This window comes from Oncorhynchus kisutch, linkage group LG16, assembly GCF_002021735.2.
Source record: "Oncorhynchus kisutch isolate 150728-3 linkage group LG16, Okis_V2, whole genome shotgun sequence".
Taxonomy (NCBI): Eukaryota; Metazoa; Chordata; class Actinopteri; order Salmoniformes; family Salmonidae; genus Oncorhynchus; species Oncorhynchus kisutch.
The window spans coordinates 15,007,922-15,024,853 of NC_034189.2; the positions used below are offsets into that span (position 1 = coordinate 15,007,922).

At 41.2% G+C, this 16,932-nt stretch overlaps 1 protein-coding gene across 2 annotated transcripts in view; it reads left to right on the plus strand.

Annotated features, from left to right (window-relative positions):
* The window catches only part of LOC109906348 (calsequestrin-1-like), a 32,790-nt gene extending 16,116 nt beyond the window's left edge, over positions 1–16,674 (plus strand). The window contains exons 2-12 of one of the 2 annotated variants that reach the window (XM_020504011.2): positions 3,433–3,465; positions 5,254–5,347; positions 9,329–9,429; positions 9,696–9,807; positions 10,088–10,161; positions 10,903–11,033; positions 11,279–11,324; positions 11,443–11,497; positions 11,736–11,836; positions 15,108–15,182; positions 15,580–16,674. In XM_020504011.2, the coding sequence (XP_020359600.1) occupies positions 3,433–3,465; positions 5,254–5,347; positions 9,329–9,429; positions 9,696–9,807; positions 10,088–10,161; positions 10,903–11,033; positions 11,279–11,324; positions 11,443–11,497; positions 11,736–11,836; positions 15,108–15,182; positions 15,580–15,837 (1,080 nt within the window). In that variant the 3' untranslated portion in view covers positions 15,838–16,674. The remainder of the gene's footprint in view (positions 1–3,432; positions 3,466–5,253; positions 5,348–9,328; positions 9,430–9,695; positions 9,808–10,087; positions 10,162–10,902; positions 11,034–11,278; positions 11,325–11,442; positions 11,498–11,735; positions 11,837–15,107; positions 15,183–15,579) is intronic. The other variant, XM_020504012.2, reaches the window with a different exon arrangement.
* The last annotated feature ends 258 nt before the right edge of the window (positions 16,675–16,932 follow it).

Here is a 16,932-nt window from a genome sequence, read left to right on the forward strand (position 1 = left end):
GTATTATTATAACTGGTATTATCATTATTACTGGTATTATTATTACAAGTATTATTATTACTGGTATTATCATTATTACTGGTATTATCATTATTACTGGTATTATCATTATTACTGGTATTATTATTACAAGTATTATTATTACTGGTATTATCAATATTACTGGTATTATTATAACTGGTATTATCATTATTACTGGTATTATTATTACAAGTATTATTATTACTGGTATTATCATTATTACTGGTATTATCATTATTACTGGTATTATCATTATTACTGGTATTATTATTACAAGTATTATTATTACTGGTATTATCAATATTACTGGTATTATTATAACTGGTATTATCATTATTACTGGTATTATTATTACAAGTATTATTATTACTGGTATTATCATTATTACTGGTATTATCATTATTACTGGTATTATTATTACTGGTATTATAATTATTACTGGTATTATTATTACTGGTATTATCATTATTACTGGTATTATCATTATTACTGGTATTCTCATTATTACTGGTATTAATATTACAAGTATTATTATTACTGGTATTATCATTATTACTGGTATTATTATTACTGGTATTATCATTATTACTGGTATTATCATTATTACTGGTATTATCATTATTGCTGGTATTATTATAACTGGTATTATCATTATTACTGGTATTATTATTACAAGTATTATTATTACTGGTATTATCATTATTACTGGTATTATTATTACTGGTATTATCATCATTACTGGTATTATTATTACTGTTGTTATTATTATTACTGTTATTATTATTAATGCTATTATTATTACTGCTATTATAATTATTACTGTTATTTTTATTGATGTAATTATGATTACTATGATCATTATTATTGTTATTATTAACACGTTTATTATTATTACTGTTATTATCATTACTAGTATTATTGTTATTGGTATTATTATTACTGGTATTATCATTATTACTGTTATTGTCATTACTAGTATTATTATTATTGGTATTATTATTACTGGTATTATCATTATTACTGTTATTGTCATTACTAGTATTATTATTATTGGTATTATTATTGCTGTTATTATTATTACTGTTATTATTATTGCTGTTATTATTATTTGTTATTATTATTGCTGTTATTGTCATTATTACTGTTATTATTATTAATGTTATTATTATTGATGTTATTATTATTACTCTAGACAGACAGACAGACAGACAGCGAGAGAGAGAGCGAAAGTGATAGTCACAATGAATCAGATAGGAAATGCAAGTCAGAGAGAAACAGAAGTGACAGTGATTTCTCTGTGAGGAGATGATTGATAGTCTAACATATCAGAGATATCGGTGGAAATGATCAGAAATGGCTAGATAGAAAGTTAGGAGATCAAATGGTCAACCTGTGGGAGGACGACTGGGCTGGCTAGTGGTTTACTATACAGCAGAACTGTATGGCATGATGGATCATTTGTATGTTGCATAACAAAATGTTCATTCAAAAAGCGTCTCAGAGTAGGAGTGCTGCTTCTAGATCAGGTCCCTCTTGTCATATTTATTATTATCTAAAATGCCGTACTGATTCTAAATCAGTACTCCTACTTTAAAACTTCTTGATGCACCCATCCCGTTAGCGGGATCATTTTCGTCAACATCCGCTGAATTGCAGAGCGCCAAATTCAAATTAAATTACTAAAAATATTTAATCTTCATGAAATCACAAGTGCAATATAGCAAGACACAGCGTAGCTTGTTGTTAATCCACTTGGCGTGTCAGATTTTAAAAATGCTTTTCAGCGAAAGCATACCAAGCATTTATGTAAGGACATCTCTCTCAGTAGACAAAACATTACAAACAGCTAGCAGCCAAGTAGATTGGTCACGAAAGTCAGAAAAGCAATAAAATGAATCGCTTACCTTTGATGATCTTCGGATGTTTGCACTCACGAGACTCCCAGTTACACAATAAATTATTTTTATATTCAAAATACCTCTATTTGGTTGGCACATTATGTTCAGAAATCCACAGGCTCGAGCGGTCACGACCAGGCAGACGAAAATTCCAAATAGTATCCATATAGTTCGTAGAAAAATGTCAAATGTTTTTTATAATCAATCCTCAGGTTGTTTTTACAATATATAATCGATAATATTTCAACTGGGACTGTAGCTTCTTCATTAGGAGAGAGAGAGAAAATGTCTGCTCCAAGCAGTTGCGCATGCAAAACGCTGCTGGCACCCAGCCATACAATGACGCGATGTGATCTTTCTCGCTAATTTTTCCAAATAAAAGCCTGAAACTATGTCTAAAGACTGTTCACACCATGGGGAAGCCATAGGAAAAGGAATCTGGTTGATATCCCTTTAAATGGAGCGAAGGCAGGCAATGGAACAGAGAGCTTTCAGGAAAAACAGCACTTCCGGGTTGGATTTTCCTTAGGTTTTCGCCTGCAATATCAGTTCTGTTATACTCACAGACAATATTTTGACAGTTTTGGACACTTTAGAGTGTTTTCTATCCTAATCGGACAATTATATGCATATTCTAGATTCTGGGCCTGAGAAATAGGCAGTTTCATTTGGGTACGTTTTTCTTCCAAACATCAAAATACTGCCCCCTACACTCAACAGGTTTTTAAGACACTTTGTGAATCTTTGTGGTTCAAAGAGCATTTGTGCTTATTCTAAAGTCTGAACTCCGACCTCCATTGAAGTTAGATTGTTCTGTACTCTGCCTCTTGACCCGTCACCATCGCTGTGTTCTATGGACTGTCCTGTATAGTGGAAGTATTCTACATTCTATTCACTGTCCTGTGATGTCATGACTCTGTCCGTATGTCTTAATATCCATATTCATGATACTAACATAATATGTTTTATGATGACGTAATGAAATCGGCAAGTAATCCCACTGGGCACACACTGGTTGAATCAATGTTGTTGCCACGTCATTTAAACGAAATCACATTGAACCAACATGGAATAGATGTTTAAGTGAAGTCTGTGCCCAGTGGGTATATTAGTGAATAGTATATATTTACTATAAAGTAAAAAGTAATATAGTGACAATGCACTCTACATGAATATGGATATTGGGACACATACACTATGTTATGCTTTGTTCACTGTCCTTGGTCCATTTGTTTACTATCCTTTGTTTACCATCCCTTGTTTACTGTCCCTTGTTTACTCAGTCTTGTAGTGGTTATACAATCAATCAAAGACGCATTGTCAACAACGCACCTTTTAAAGGCAATTTCTCCGTCTTTCGTGGAGATCACATTCATGGTAACTCTGCGGATGTTGGCTCAAGCGTAAATTACCTTAAAGAGTCTAGAGCGGTGCTCTTGTCGTCAGTGCACCTTTGACTGAATCCCGGACTACACGTTAATGTCCTGTGCTAAAGCATAACTTCTCTCTACAGTTACTCACCAGTCCAGCTGCCCTGACGTTCCAGGTATGTCCAGGCCTTCGAACCAGCCCTCAACAAAGCTGCTGCCCTACAGCAAACCCCTCAGCAGCTTGCTCTATCGCAGCGTCCCAAATGGCACCATATTCCCTATGGGCTCTGTTCAAAAGTAGTGCACTATACAGGGAATAGGGTGCCATTTGGGAAGCAGGCTATTACTGCTTCTCTGTACTACAGCAGTGAAAGTAATGTTGCAAATAAAGGTCACCGAAATAACAAAAGAAACAGAAACAGTCTACAGTCTAACCCCTTTATCCTTTCTTTCATTCATTCATTCATTCATTCATTCATTCATCCTTTCAACAATTTCATGCAAAACATAGATGCTGGCCCAAAGGAATTGCTTGGCACGAGAGCAGTACTTGTCACACTGGCTTTATTGTAAACCAGATTGAGCCACATAACGTTGGCCTTCTTGTTTTGTCGCCCATCTTGGTTTGGTGCTATCCGGGAATGGTCCGTGCTATCTGGGATCCCGGGGACTTCCCAAGCCCATTTGAAGTTGACATTTAAAATGGGTAAGGTAACGCTTAAGGTTAGGTTTAGGTAAGGGTTGTGGTCAGGGTTTAGGATAAGGCCGTCCCAAGGATACCAGGTAGCACAGTCCAAACCAAAATGGATCTCAGGGCTGTTATGGCTGAGGTGGAGTTGAGGCTGGGACCGAACCGTGACCTGGCTATGGTGGATGTTGCCTAGCTTGACTGTGTGGGCTGGACATATCAATGGATATTCCTTGATGGATAGTGCCTGCTTTTGAATGATACCCATTCTGTAGACATTTGTAATTAAGACATTTGTAATTATGTGATTCTTAGACATCAATTGGAGTACAATGTTTTTTCTACTGATATTTTGTTCCATGTACTGCTATAGACTGCTATAAAATGAGAACAAAGAATGTCTGTTTGTGCGTCTGTGTGTGTGGGAGTCTGTGTGTGTGTGTTTGTGTGTGTCTTTGCAAGTAGGTGTTAGTGAGCGTGTGTATGTAAGTTTACTCTCACAAAGCGTGAGCCCTTCTCCTTTTCCACCAGTCCACTGCACCTGTCGTGACCACGTCTCTTCCTGTTGACACACTAGGACCATGCCCCCCCTTCTCTTCTCTCTCTGCCCTCTCATTCGCTGGGCTAACTATCCATCAATAGGTCCAGTTTCACACAGATTTAGAAAGTGCAAGGCAGCGCTCTAAGGCTTTTGCTTTTAAGGCCTTGAAAGAGGGAGGAAATGCTGTGGTTGGGGGTGTGAGTGCTTACAGAGTATGTGGGAAATATCTTTTCCATGCAGTCCATTGGAGTGCAATGTGGTCATATGTGTCTAGGACTGGAGTGCTGAGCACCTCATTCCTGAGGTATGGCACATCTATTAACATAGGGGGGGGGGGGCATACACATATCTATTCCGTTCTAAGTCAACCACCTGTCCCTTTAGGCAGTTGTGTAGATCTGAAATGATTGGATAGGTATAAGCAATATGTTGAAAATGTCACCTAGCCTATCAGAGGACACAGTTGAGCTATAGCGATATTGCTGATACCTGTCAGATCCATTCAAGGTTGTTCAAATAAGTTACATCTAGAAATCCAAAAATGGAGCGTAAAACAGACGTTAGGATGCTAGGGTCCATGTGCTCTGATACAGCTCCATCTCTTTCTTTCTTTCTTTCTTTCTTTCTTTCTTTCTTTCTTTCTTTCTTTCTTTCTTTCTTTCTTTCTTTCTTTCTTTCTTTCTTTCTTTCTTTCTTTCTTTCTTTTTCTTTCTCTCTACTCTCTCTTCTCTGTAGCTTGCAGCCCAGGTTCTTGATGATATCGATGATGAAGACATTGGATTCGGTCTTGTGGATGAGAAGAAGGACCTCTCTGTCGCCAAGAAGCTGGGTAAAAGCTCACTCATCTCTTGACCCCCTTTTCATCATCGATTAAACCTCAGTCTTTCTGTCTGACTTCACATAGAATCCTGATCTCTCCTGCCCTCTTCTGCCCGAGGTGTGGTATCTCTCCTGTTGAAATAGATGAGAGCAGTGGTATTCAAACCTCTCCTCGGGACCCCCAGACATTTCACAATTTTGTTGTAGCCCTGAACTAACTCAAATGATTCACAGTCAGTGCCTGGTGAAAGTCTAGACACCCCTTGCACACTCTTCACATTTTGCTATCTTAATATTAAATGTAAAAAGGATTAAATTAGATTTTTTTCCTGCTGTTCTACACAACCTAATCCACATTTTGAATGTGAAATAAAATTATAGAAAATGTTCTTAATTAATCAAATATGAAGATGTTTTGATTGCGTATGTCTTCACACAACAATGTGAATACTGGTTGGAAGCACGTTTGGCAGACAATTACAGCTGTGAATCATTTTGAATAAGATTCAACAAACTTTGCACAACTCTTAAAGCAACATGCTCAGACAATTTGGTTGGGAGTCATTGATGGACAGCAATATTCAAACCTTGTCTCTGAGTACCTGACTGACTCGACCACTCAGAAACACTCAACACATATTACTCAACACATGAGCTTTGGAATTAACATTAAAATGTTGTGTAATTGTCCGGGTGAAAATAAAAACTCCATCCCAGGGTTAGATTTTAGGGAGGTTTTCCTCTAACCGTTTACCTGGGGTTTGCTCATTTTTATTTTGATCCTGACAAACTCCCCAGCTCCTGCAAGTGACAAGCATACCCATAATATGATGCTGCCACCATTCAAAATACAGAGGGTTTCACTCTGTGTAGTGTTGTATTGGATTTGACCCAAACCTATTTTCAAGTTTAAACTAAATATAATAGCAGACCTACAGTAGTAGACCTACAGTTGTAGACTTACAGTAGTAGACCTACAGACACATAAAAGCCTCGTTATAAACTGGGTGGTTCGAGCCCTGAATGCTAATTGGCTGACCGCCGTGGTATATCATATCGTATACCACGGGTTTGACAAAACATATATTTGTACTGCTCTAATTACTTTGGTAACAAGTTTATAATAGCAATACGACACCTCGGGGGTTTGTGATATATGGCCAATATACCATGGCTAAGGACTGTGTCCTGGCACCCCACTTTGCGTTGTGCCTAACAACAGCCCTTAGCAGTCGAATATTGGCCATATATCACACCCCCTCGGGCCTTATTGCTTCAGTATCCCCCTCAGTACATCATTCAGCCACCAGAGAGCTGTAGTGGTCAACAAACATTCCTCACAGAGAGATCTGAGTCTCACTTTCAGTTTCTAAATGACTTGCAGCTCTCAGTATCTTTGTCCCTATAATACCATGTCATATTTTATGCTTATCTCGTACTATCACTGCCTTGAACAAATAAATGTCTAAAGTTCAGTCCCTACACACCTGATTCCACTAATCAAAGGTTTGCCGATGGGCAAAAAAAGATTGAAAAGAAACCATTGCATTTACAGTAGGCAGAACTCTGGACCCAATCTAGTAACTGTGTAAGATATCTTTATAACACAGAACATATTACATGGGAAGGGCAGAGTTTTTCCAAACAAGGAATAAAATCTGTCCTAGTTATGGTTAGGAAAGGTTATTGTCATGTTACATGTTCAGGAAGAAGTCAGGGCTCTACAGTCTAGACACGTATGAGCTTCACTATCACCCTCAGTAGATCATTCAGCCACCAGAGAGCTGTAGTTGTCCAACAACATTCCTTGCAGAGATCTGAGTTTCACACTCAGTTTTTAACTGAAAAAACATTCCTTTGCAGAGATCAGATTATTTCACACTTTCATTTTCTAAATGACTTGCAGCTCCCTCTGTCTAATACCAATCTTATCCTTATCTTGTACTGTCACTGCCCTGGAAGAAAAAAAAGTTATAGGTGGGTCAGTCACCGGTATGCAATTAAACAACTAAAGCATTCTACTTCAGGAGGGAGTAACTCACTTTATGTTCATACTGTGTAGATAAAATAATACATTATTTTACAGGTGAGAAGAATGTCTTGTTACCAACTTACTTGCCCATCCCTTCCCTAGCCCCTATCTCCTAGCCCCTATCTCCTAGCCCCTAACCAGAGTCTCTAACATGTCCCCCTAAATCCTCGACCCTAAGTATATTTTCTAACCTGTCCCCTAAACCATAACCCCGAACCAGAGTTCCTAGCATGTCCCATAAACCCTAGATCCTAAGTAAAGATCTTAATCTGTCCTCTAGACCTTAAGTAGAGTTCAAAACCTGTCCTCTAAACCCTAGTCCCCAGAGTTTCTAACCTGCCCCATCCCTTCCCTAGCCTCTAGCCCCATCCCTTCCCTATTAGCTAGCCCCCATCCCTTCCCCATTCCCATCCCTCCCCTACCTAGCCCCCTCCCTTCCCTAGCCCCCATCCCTTCCCTAGCCCCATCCCTTGCCTATTTCCTAGCCCCCATCCCTTGCCTATTACCTAGCCCCATCCCTTGCCTATTACCTAGCCTCTATCCCTTCCCTAGCCCCCATCCCTTCCCTAGCCCCATCCCTTGCCTATAACCTAGCCCCCATCCCTTCCCCAACCCTCCATCCTTCCCCTAGCCCCATCCCTTCCCTAACCCCATCCCTTCCCTAGCCCCTTCCCTAGCCCCTAGCCCCATCTCCTACCTAGCCCCAACCCTTCTCTAGCCCCATCCCTTCTCTAGCCCCCATCCCCTCCCTAGCCCCATCCCATCCCTTCTCTAGCCCCATCCCTTCTCTCGCCCTCATCCCTTGCCTAGCCCCATCCCTTTCTCTAGCCCACATCCCTTACCTAGCCCCCTCCCTTCTCTAGCCCCATCAAATCCCTAGTCCCATCCCTTACCTAGCCCCATCCCTTCTCTAGACCCATCACTTCCCTAGTCCCATCCCTTACCTAGCCCCACCCCTACCTAGCCCCATCCTTTCCCTAGCCCCATCCCTTCCCTAGCCCCTATATCCTAGCCCCTAGCCAGAGTCTCTAACATGTCCCCCTAAACCCTAAGTATATTTCCTAACCTGTCCCCTAAACCATAACCCCTAACCAGAGTTACTAGCATGTCCCATAAACCCTACATCCTAAGTAAAGTTCTTAATCTGTCCTCTAGACCTTAAGTAGAGTTCAAAACCTGTCCTCTAAACCCTAGTCCCCAGAGTTTCTAACCTGCCCCATCCCTTCCCTAGCCTCTAGCCCCATCCCTTCCCTAGCCTCTAGCCCCATCCCTTCCCTAGCCTCTAGCCCCATCCCTTGCCTATTACCTAGCCCCCATCCCTTCCCTAGCCTCTAGCCCCATCCCTTGCCTATTACCTAGCCCCCATCCCTTCCCTAGCCTCTAGCCCCATCCCTTGCCTATTACCTAGCCCCCATCCCTTGCCTATTACCTAGCCCCCATCCCTTGCCTATCACCTAGCCCCCATCCCTTCCCTAGCCTCTAGGCCCATCCCTTGCCTATTACCTAGTCCCCATCCCTTGCCTATTACCTAGCCCCCATCCCTTGCCTATTACCTAGCCCCCATCCCTTGCCTATTACCTAGCCCCCATCCCTTCCCTATACCTAGCCCCCATCCCTTGCCTATTACCTAGCCCCCATCCCTTGCCTATACCTAGCCCCCATCCCTTCCCTATACCTAGCCCCCTCCCTTCCCTAGCCCCATCCCTTGCCTATTACCTAGCCCCCATCCCTTCCCTAGCCCCCATCCTTCCCTAGCCCCATCCCTTCCCCATTCCCATCCCTTCCCTCTACCTAGCCCCCTCCCCTCCCTAGCCCCAACCCTTCCCTATAGCTAGCCCCCTCCCTTCTCTAGCCCCACCTCTTCCCTAGCCCCCTCCCTTCCCTAGCCCCATCCCTCCCTAGCCCCCTCCCTCCCTAGCCCCTAAACAGCATCTCTAACCTGTCCTCATCCCTCCTCAGGTCTGGATGAGGTGGAGAGCATCTACATCTTTATTGATAATGAGATCATTGAGTATGACGGTGAGCTGGCAGCTGACACCCTAGTGGAGTTCCTCTACGACGTGAGTAACTGTTATAACATTATATAGTCATTTAGTTGTCGTGCCACCACATTTTGGTTACAGTCATTTGGTTGTAACTTCACTTTAAGTTTTTTTTTTATTACTGTGTAAACACTCTCGGAAGTGTAGAGTATTAACAGGTGATTACATTGTGTTTACTAAATATTGTTCTGAAAAGGATAGAAAAAATAAGGCCAGTAAAATCTTCCTCGACCTTCTAAAATCTTCTCTCCACATCTCTTCTCCCTCATGCAATCTCTGTCCAGGTGATTGAGGACCCCGTGGAGATAATTGATAATGAGCGTGAGCTGAAGGGCTTCCACAACATTGACGAGGACATCAAGCTGGTCGGCTACTTCAAGAGTGAAAAATCGCCCCGTAAGTACAGCCAACAAACTCTGTGGGAAAGACCAGAGAAATCATGACTGAAATTACTAGCCTGGTCCCAGATGTGTTTGTGCTGTCATGCCAACTCCTATGGTCATTGTCACTGAATTGGCACAAACAGATCTGGGATCAGGCTAATGGGTTGCTAGTCACAACTCCTATTTCTGTGAGTCACATGCAGGGATTCTATGCCTGAATTCTGACAATTTTCTCAATCAAGTATGTCAATGACAATATCACGTTAGGTTAATGTTATTTTTCTCTATTACAGACTTCATTGAGTATGACGATGCTGCCGAGGAGTTCCATCCATTCATCAAGTTCTTCGCCACCTTTGACCCCAAGGTACGGAACCACAGAGCATAAAATTAGAGTTGACTATTGTTAGAGCCGATTTGGACATATTTGTACGGAGCTCCATGTATATTTGTGTAAATATATTAAATATTAATGTATATGATGAAATGTTAGGTACGTACCTTTTATGATTTATATTTACCTGATTGAGATATATTCATCTGTTAGTGTAATTCAGTTTTTGCCCCCCCCCCCCCCTCTTGCCTATGCATTGTACTGTGGTAAGTGTGTTAGGATAAAGGCAGGAAGTTGGGCCTTCGGGGGAGGGAGTCCTTGCTAGATGCGGGAGCTGTATAGTTTTTTGACCATACAGACATTCTTTGTTAGATATAAGAATAATTAACTTTTTTGTTGCACCATAGTGGACTGTATGCACCACCATGGACTGTATGCGTATCAAACAACCCCGCTTCAGGCTTGGGCAGTGGCTATGGTAAAAAGGAAAGGAAGCCACTACAACTATATTCTAAACTCCATTCTGGAATATTTCCATTGTCCCCAATGCAGACCAACTGTCTATACAGTGTACCATTTTTAGCAGTCTTAACTTGAAAAGATAAGTTACTGCGCTACCTTGAAGTGTTAAGTCAACTTAGGAAATCAAGTTTAGTCCACAAAACATAATATTAGTTACATTGCAAATACTTTAATTCAAAATGTTAACTCATCTTTTCATGTTGAAACAACAGATTTCTGATAGCCAAATTAATGTTCTTTGTCCATATCCAGATTGCCAAGAAGCTGAATATGAAGTTGAACGAGGTTGACTTCTACGAGCCCTTCATGGAGGAACCAGTGACCATCCCAGGAAAGCCGTACACTGAGGCTGAGCTTGTAGACTACATTGAGGAGCATGACAGGTGAGTTAGGGCCTGCAGTTCAGCTGAACTACAATGCAGAGCCAGAAGGCCTATACTATGTTATGTAGACAAAGTGTGGTTCAAACGACATTACTTGTTTTTCCAAGCCACTGTGCTCTTGCTTCAGCCTTTCCTTGCTTGCTCTTTTGGGTCTAGGCCGTGTTACTGTGAATGCACTCTATGACTGCCTATGTAAAAGGGCTTGATAATCTAAATGTGATTGATTGATATCATTCTCATTCCAGGCCCACTCTGAGGAAGCTCGAGCCCCACAGCATGTACGAGACCTGGGTAAGATTTTTTCACTCACTATTAAAACATTTAGAAAGCGGAACTGTCCGGTGGGCCTATTTCTCATGGAGATGTACAGTAGGCCTGAGTCGCGTTCCTTCTTTCCTTCTTCCTTTAGGAAGATGACATTGATGGAGAGCACATTGTAGCCTTCGCTGAGGAGGATGACCCTGGTATGTACAGTGCACTAGTCCAAAGCAATGTTTCACTATATATTTTTTCTTATATTTACCATTTACTCTATATATATATATATATACTACAGTATATATATATATATATTCTCTGCTCTTTCAAAAATCTGGTCATAAAAACATGTAAAAGTTAGATAATAAAAATACAATTGTCTTCCAATGTTGGGGTGTAGAAGGGGCTAAAAGACTACAGTATCTAACCTTTTACTTTTCCAAGATGGTTTTGAGTTCCTGGAGATCCTGAAAGAGGTGGCCCGTGAAAACACTGACAACCCCGACCTCAGCATCATCTGGATCGACCCCGACGACTTCTCCCTGGTAAGAACAGGCTGAATATATTTGAACTGGCTGAACTGTGTACAGTGCATTCGGAAAGTATTCTGACCCCTTAACCTTTTCCTAATTTTCCATTGATCATCTTTGAGATGTTTGTTCAACTTGGAGTCCACCTGTGTTAAATTAAATTGATTGGACATGATTTGGAGAAGCACACACCTGTCTATATAAGGTCCCCCAGTTGACAGTGCATGTCAGCACAAAAACCAAGCCATGAGGTCAAATAAATTGTCCATAGAGCTCCGAAACAGGATTGTGTCAAGGCACATATTTTGGGAATGGTGCCAAAAACTGTCTGCAGAATTGAAGATCCCCAAGAACACAGTGGCCTCCCACATTCTTAAATGGAAGAAATTTGGAACCACCAAGACACTTCCTAGAGCTGGCCGCCTGGCCAAACTGAACAATCGGGAGAGAAGGGCCTTGGTCAGGGAGGTGAACAAGAACCCGATGGTCACTCTAACAGAGCTCCAGAGTTCCTCTATGGAGATGGGAGAACCTTCCAGAAGGATAAGCATCTCTGCAGCACTCCACCAATCAGGCCTTTAAGGTAGAGTGGCCGGACGGAAGGTAATCCACAGTAAAAGACACAAGACAGCCCAGTTGGAGTTTTCCAAAAGGCACCTAAAGAACTTTCAGACCATGAGAAACAAGATTCTCTGGTCTGATGAAACCAAGATTCAACCCTTTGGCCTGAATGCCAAGTGTCACGTCTGGAGGAAACCTGGCACCATCTCTACAGTGATGCATGGTGGTGGGAACACCATGCTGTGGGGATGTTTTTCAGCGGCAGGGACTGGGAGACTACAGAGAGATCCTTGATGAAAACCTGCTCTAGAGTGCAAAGGACCTCAGGCTCGGGCAAAGATTCACCTTCCAACAGGATACGAACCCTAAGCACACAGCCAGTGTGGTTTCGGGACTAGTCTCTGAATGTCCTTGAGTGGACCAGCCAGAGCCCGGACTTAAACCCGATCAGGCATCTCCGGAGGGACCTGAAAATACCTGTGCGGCGACACTCCCCATCCAACCTGACAGAGCTTGAGAGGATCTGCAGAGAAGAATGGGATAAACTCCCCAAATACTAGGCAAGTCAGTTCACTTCACTAGGGTAGGGGGCAGCATTGGGAATTTTGGATGAAAAGCGTGCCCAAATTAATCTGCCTGCTACTCAGCCATAAAAGCTAGAATATGCATATAATTATAGATTTGGATAGAAAACACTCTGAAACTGTTTGAATGATGTCTGTGAGTATAACAGAACTCATATGGCAGGCAAAGACCTGAGAAAAATTCCAACCAGGAAGTGGGAAATCTGAGGTTTGTAGTTTTTCAACTCTTGGCCTATCGAATACACAGTGTCTATGGGGTCAAATTGCAATTCCTAAGGCTTCCACTAGATGTCAACAGTCTTTAGAACCTTGTTTGATGCTTCTACTGAGAAGTGGGGACGAATGAGAGGGGAATGAGTTAGAGATCTGCCAGAGAGGCACAAGCTCAGTCTTGCGCGTTCACATGAGAGCGAGCTCTGTTCCATTGCAATTCTACAGACAAAGGAATTCTCCGGTTGGAACATTATTGAGATTTATGTTAAACACATCCTAAAGATTGATTCTATACTTCGTTTGACATGTTTCTACGGACTGTAATATAACTTTTTGGACTTTTCTTCCGTACCTTCCGCTGGACTTGCACGCGTGTCGTGAGGTTAGATTGTGTACTGAACGCGTGAACAACAAGGAGGAATAAGGACATAAATGATGGACATTATCGAACAAAACAAACATTTATTGTGGAACTGGGATTCCTGGGAGTGCATTCTGATGAAGATCATCAAAGGTAAGTGAATATTTATAATGCTATTTCTGACTCCTTTTGACTCCAACATAGCGGACATAGCGGATATCTGTTAGGCTTGATTTGTCATCTGAGCTCAGATTATTGCATGGTTTGCTTTTTCCGTAAAGTTTTTTTGAAATCTGACACAGCGGTTGCATTAAGGAGAAGGGGATCTAAAATACCATGCATAACAGTTGTATCTTTTATCAATGTTTATTATGAGTATTTCTGTAAATTGATGTGGCTTTCTGCAAATTCACCGGATGTTTTGGAACTACTGAACATAACGCGCCAATGTAAACTCCGATTTTTGGATAGAAATACGAACTTTTTACCGAACAAAACATCATGTATTGTGTAACATGAAGTGTCATCTGATGAAGATCATCAAAGGTTAGTGATTAATTTGATCTATATTTCTGCTTTTTGTGACTCCTCTCTTTGGATGAAAAAATGGCTGTGTTTTTCTGTGACTTGGCTCTGACCTAACATAATCGTTTGATTTGCTTTCTTCGTAAAGCCTTTTTGAAATCGGACACTGTGGCTGGATTTACAACAAGTGTGTCTTTAAAATTGTGTAAAATACATGTATGTTTGAGGAATTTTAATTATGGGATTTCTATTGTTTTGAATTTGGCACCCTGCAGTTTCACTGGCTGTTGACGAGGTGGGGCACTACCGTCCCACAAACCCTAGTGAGGTTAAGAACAAATTCTTATTTGTAATGACTGCCTACCGCCACGGCCAATCCCTCCGCTAACCCGGACGACGCTGGGCCAATTGTCACCCCCCTATGGTACTCGATTGTCACCACCCGATCACGGCAGGTTGTGACACAGCCTGGGTACGAACCAGTGCCTTAGACTGCTGTGCCACTCTGGAGGCATACCCAAGAATAGGTGCTTCAACAAAGTACTGAGTAAAGGGTCTGAATACTTATGTAAATACGACATTTCAGTATTTTTTATACATTTGAAAAAATCTCTAAGAACCTGTTTTTGCTTTGTCATTATGTGGTATTGTGTGTAGATTGAAATAGAAAACGATGTGATACCTTTTAGAATGAGGCTGTCACGTAACAAAATGTGAAGGAAGTAAAGGCGTCTGAATATGCTGCATGTGTTCGAGACTGACTAAATTGGAGTTGGACAGTGTAGAATCACTGAATCCTGCAGTCATTTTGTAATCCCAAATAACTACTCATTATGTGATCAAGATGATTAATTTTGCACCTGTATGTGTATCGACTAGTCTAACAAGGGAATATTAGAAATGTCCAACAGATACACTAAGGACTTGAAAGGCAGAACTTTAAATTGTGGTTTCCAAGACTCAGAATAAGCCTATATGTAGTATTTTTATTTTTTTATTTTCTCTCTCTATCTCCCCTCTCTACCTCCCTCTCTATTTTTAGCTTGTGCCCTACTGGGAGAAGACCTTCGGCATTGACCTCGGTTCCCCTCAGATCGGTGTTGTGGATGTGGAAGATGTAAGTCTGATCTTCCCACCTACTTTGTCTCTGTCGTCTCCTTTGTGTCATCCTCTTCTCTCTTCTCTCTTCTCTCTATCCATCTATCCATCTATCATCCATCCATCCATCCATCCATCCATCTATCCATCTATCCATCTATCCATCTATCCATCCATCCATCTATCCATCTATCCATCCATCCATCCATCCATCCATCCATCTATCCATCTATCCATCTATCCATCTATCCATCCATCTTCTCTGGGAACCTCAGGTTTTTGATGGTCTACTCTCACTGTCTTCTCATCCAAGCCTCTCTTGAATCTCAGTGTCTTTCTGTCTTGTGCAGACTTAGTCTCCATCTTGGTTCGTGACATTCAAATTGAGATCTCACTGTGTGTGTGTTCCCTCATAGGCCGACAGTGTGTGGATGGAGATGGATGATGATGAGGACATGCCCACTGCTGATGAGCTTGAGGACTGGATCGAGGATGTGCTGTCCGGAAAGATCGATCCAGATGATGATGATGACGATGATGACGACGACGATGATGATGATGACGACGACGACGATGATGATGATGATGATGACGACGATGATGATGATGACGATGACGACGAAGATGACGACAACGATGATGATGATGATGATGATGATGATGATGATGAATAAAAGCTTACTTGCCATCCTTGGGTTGGATCGGTTTTAGCCAACAGTGGCCGAAAGCTGGCACCAATCATCAGTTTCCTAACATCTCGTCAAACACATGTTGTGTCCCTTCCTGTTTGCTTCCTGTATCTCTTTCTCAAAGCCCTGATCAGATAGTCCGGTGATATGCCAAAAGGGCAACACCTAAATAAAATTGACTCACAGGAGGTTGGTGGCACCTTAATTGGGGAGGAAGGGCTCGTGGTAATTGCTGGAGCGGATTAGGTGGAATAGTATCAAATACATCAAACACATGGTTTGATGCCATTCCCTTCGCTCTGTTCCAGCCGTTATTATGAGCTGCCCAACCCTCAGCAGCCACCACTGATTTCACTGGGTGAGAAAAGACATGGAAGCAGGGGGGAATTTTTGTCTGTGAAAAGAAAATGGGTTGCGGCTCAAATGTAAGATCAGTGTTCCTTGTTCAGTATGAAACGTTTGTCTCTCTCTTCATGTGGTTATAACTGTATAACTATGTTTGACTTAGTTTTATCTTGTTTTTCACAATCAGGGTTGCTCCCTTTCCCCTCTCTCATTTGTTCCATTTGTCTGTACTCTGTAACATCTACATGTTTTCTACTGGTAAAGAGAAGAAACATTGTACTATATTGTACTATATTGTATTATTTTTTAAAGAGAAGGAAACTTAACCTCACTGAAATGTCTTAAGAAAAATACCGTTTCGAAGAGTGATTATGAAGATCTTGGAATTCACAAAAATACAAAATAACTTGATTGTTTCTGGTCCAATATTGGATAAAATAGAGAAGAAAAAAAAACAATTAAAAATGTAATATTGTTGTTTGTCATAATTTCTATATGAATGTGGAAGTGTCTTTGTGTTTATGTGACACGACAACATTTCTACAAACGAAAACTACATAATTGTGAAACCTATAAGAACCAGTACATATTTTGATGATGGTGAAGCTTTACACATCAAATAGAATCTAATTCAAGACTCTTGAGAATGTCAGAGAGACAAGACTGTGTCAACTTTCATGGTTCCACAAAACTAAGAGGTGCAAAATTCTCACAGGAGCAAACATTTGGTAAATC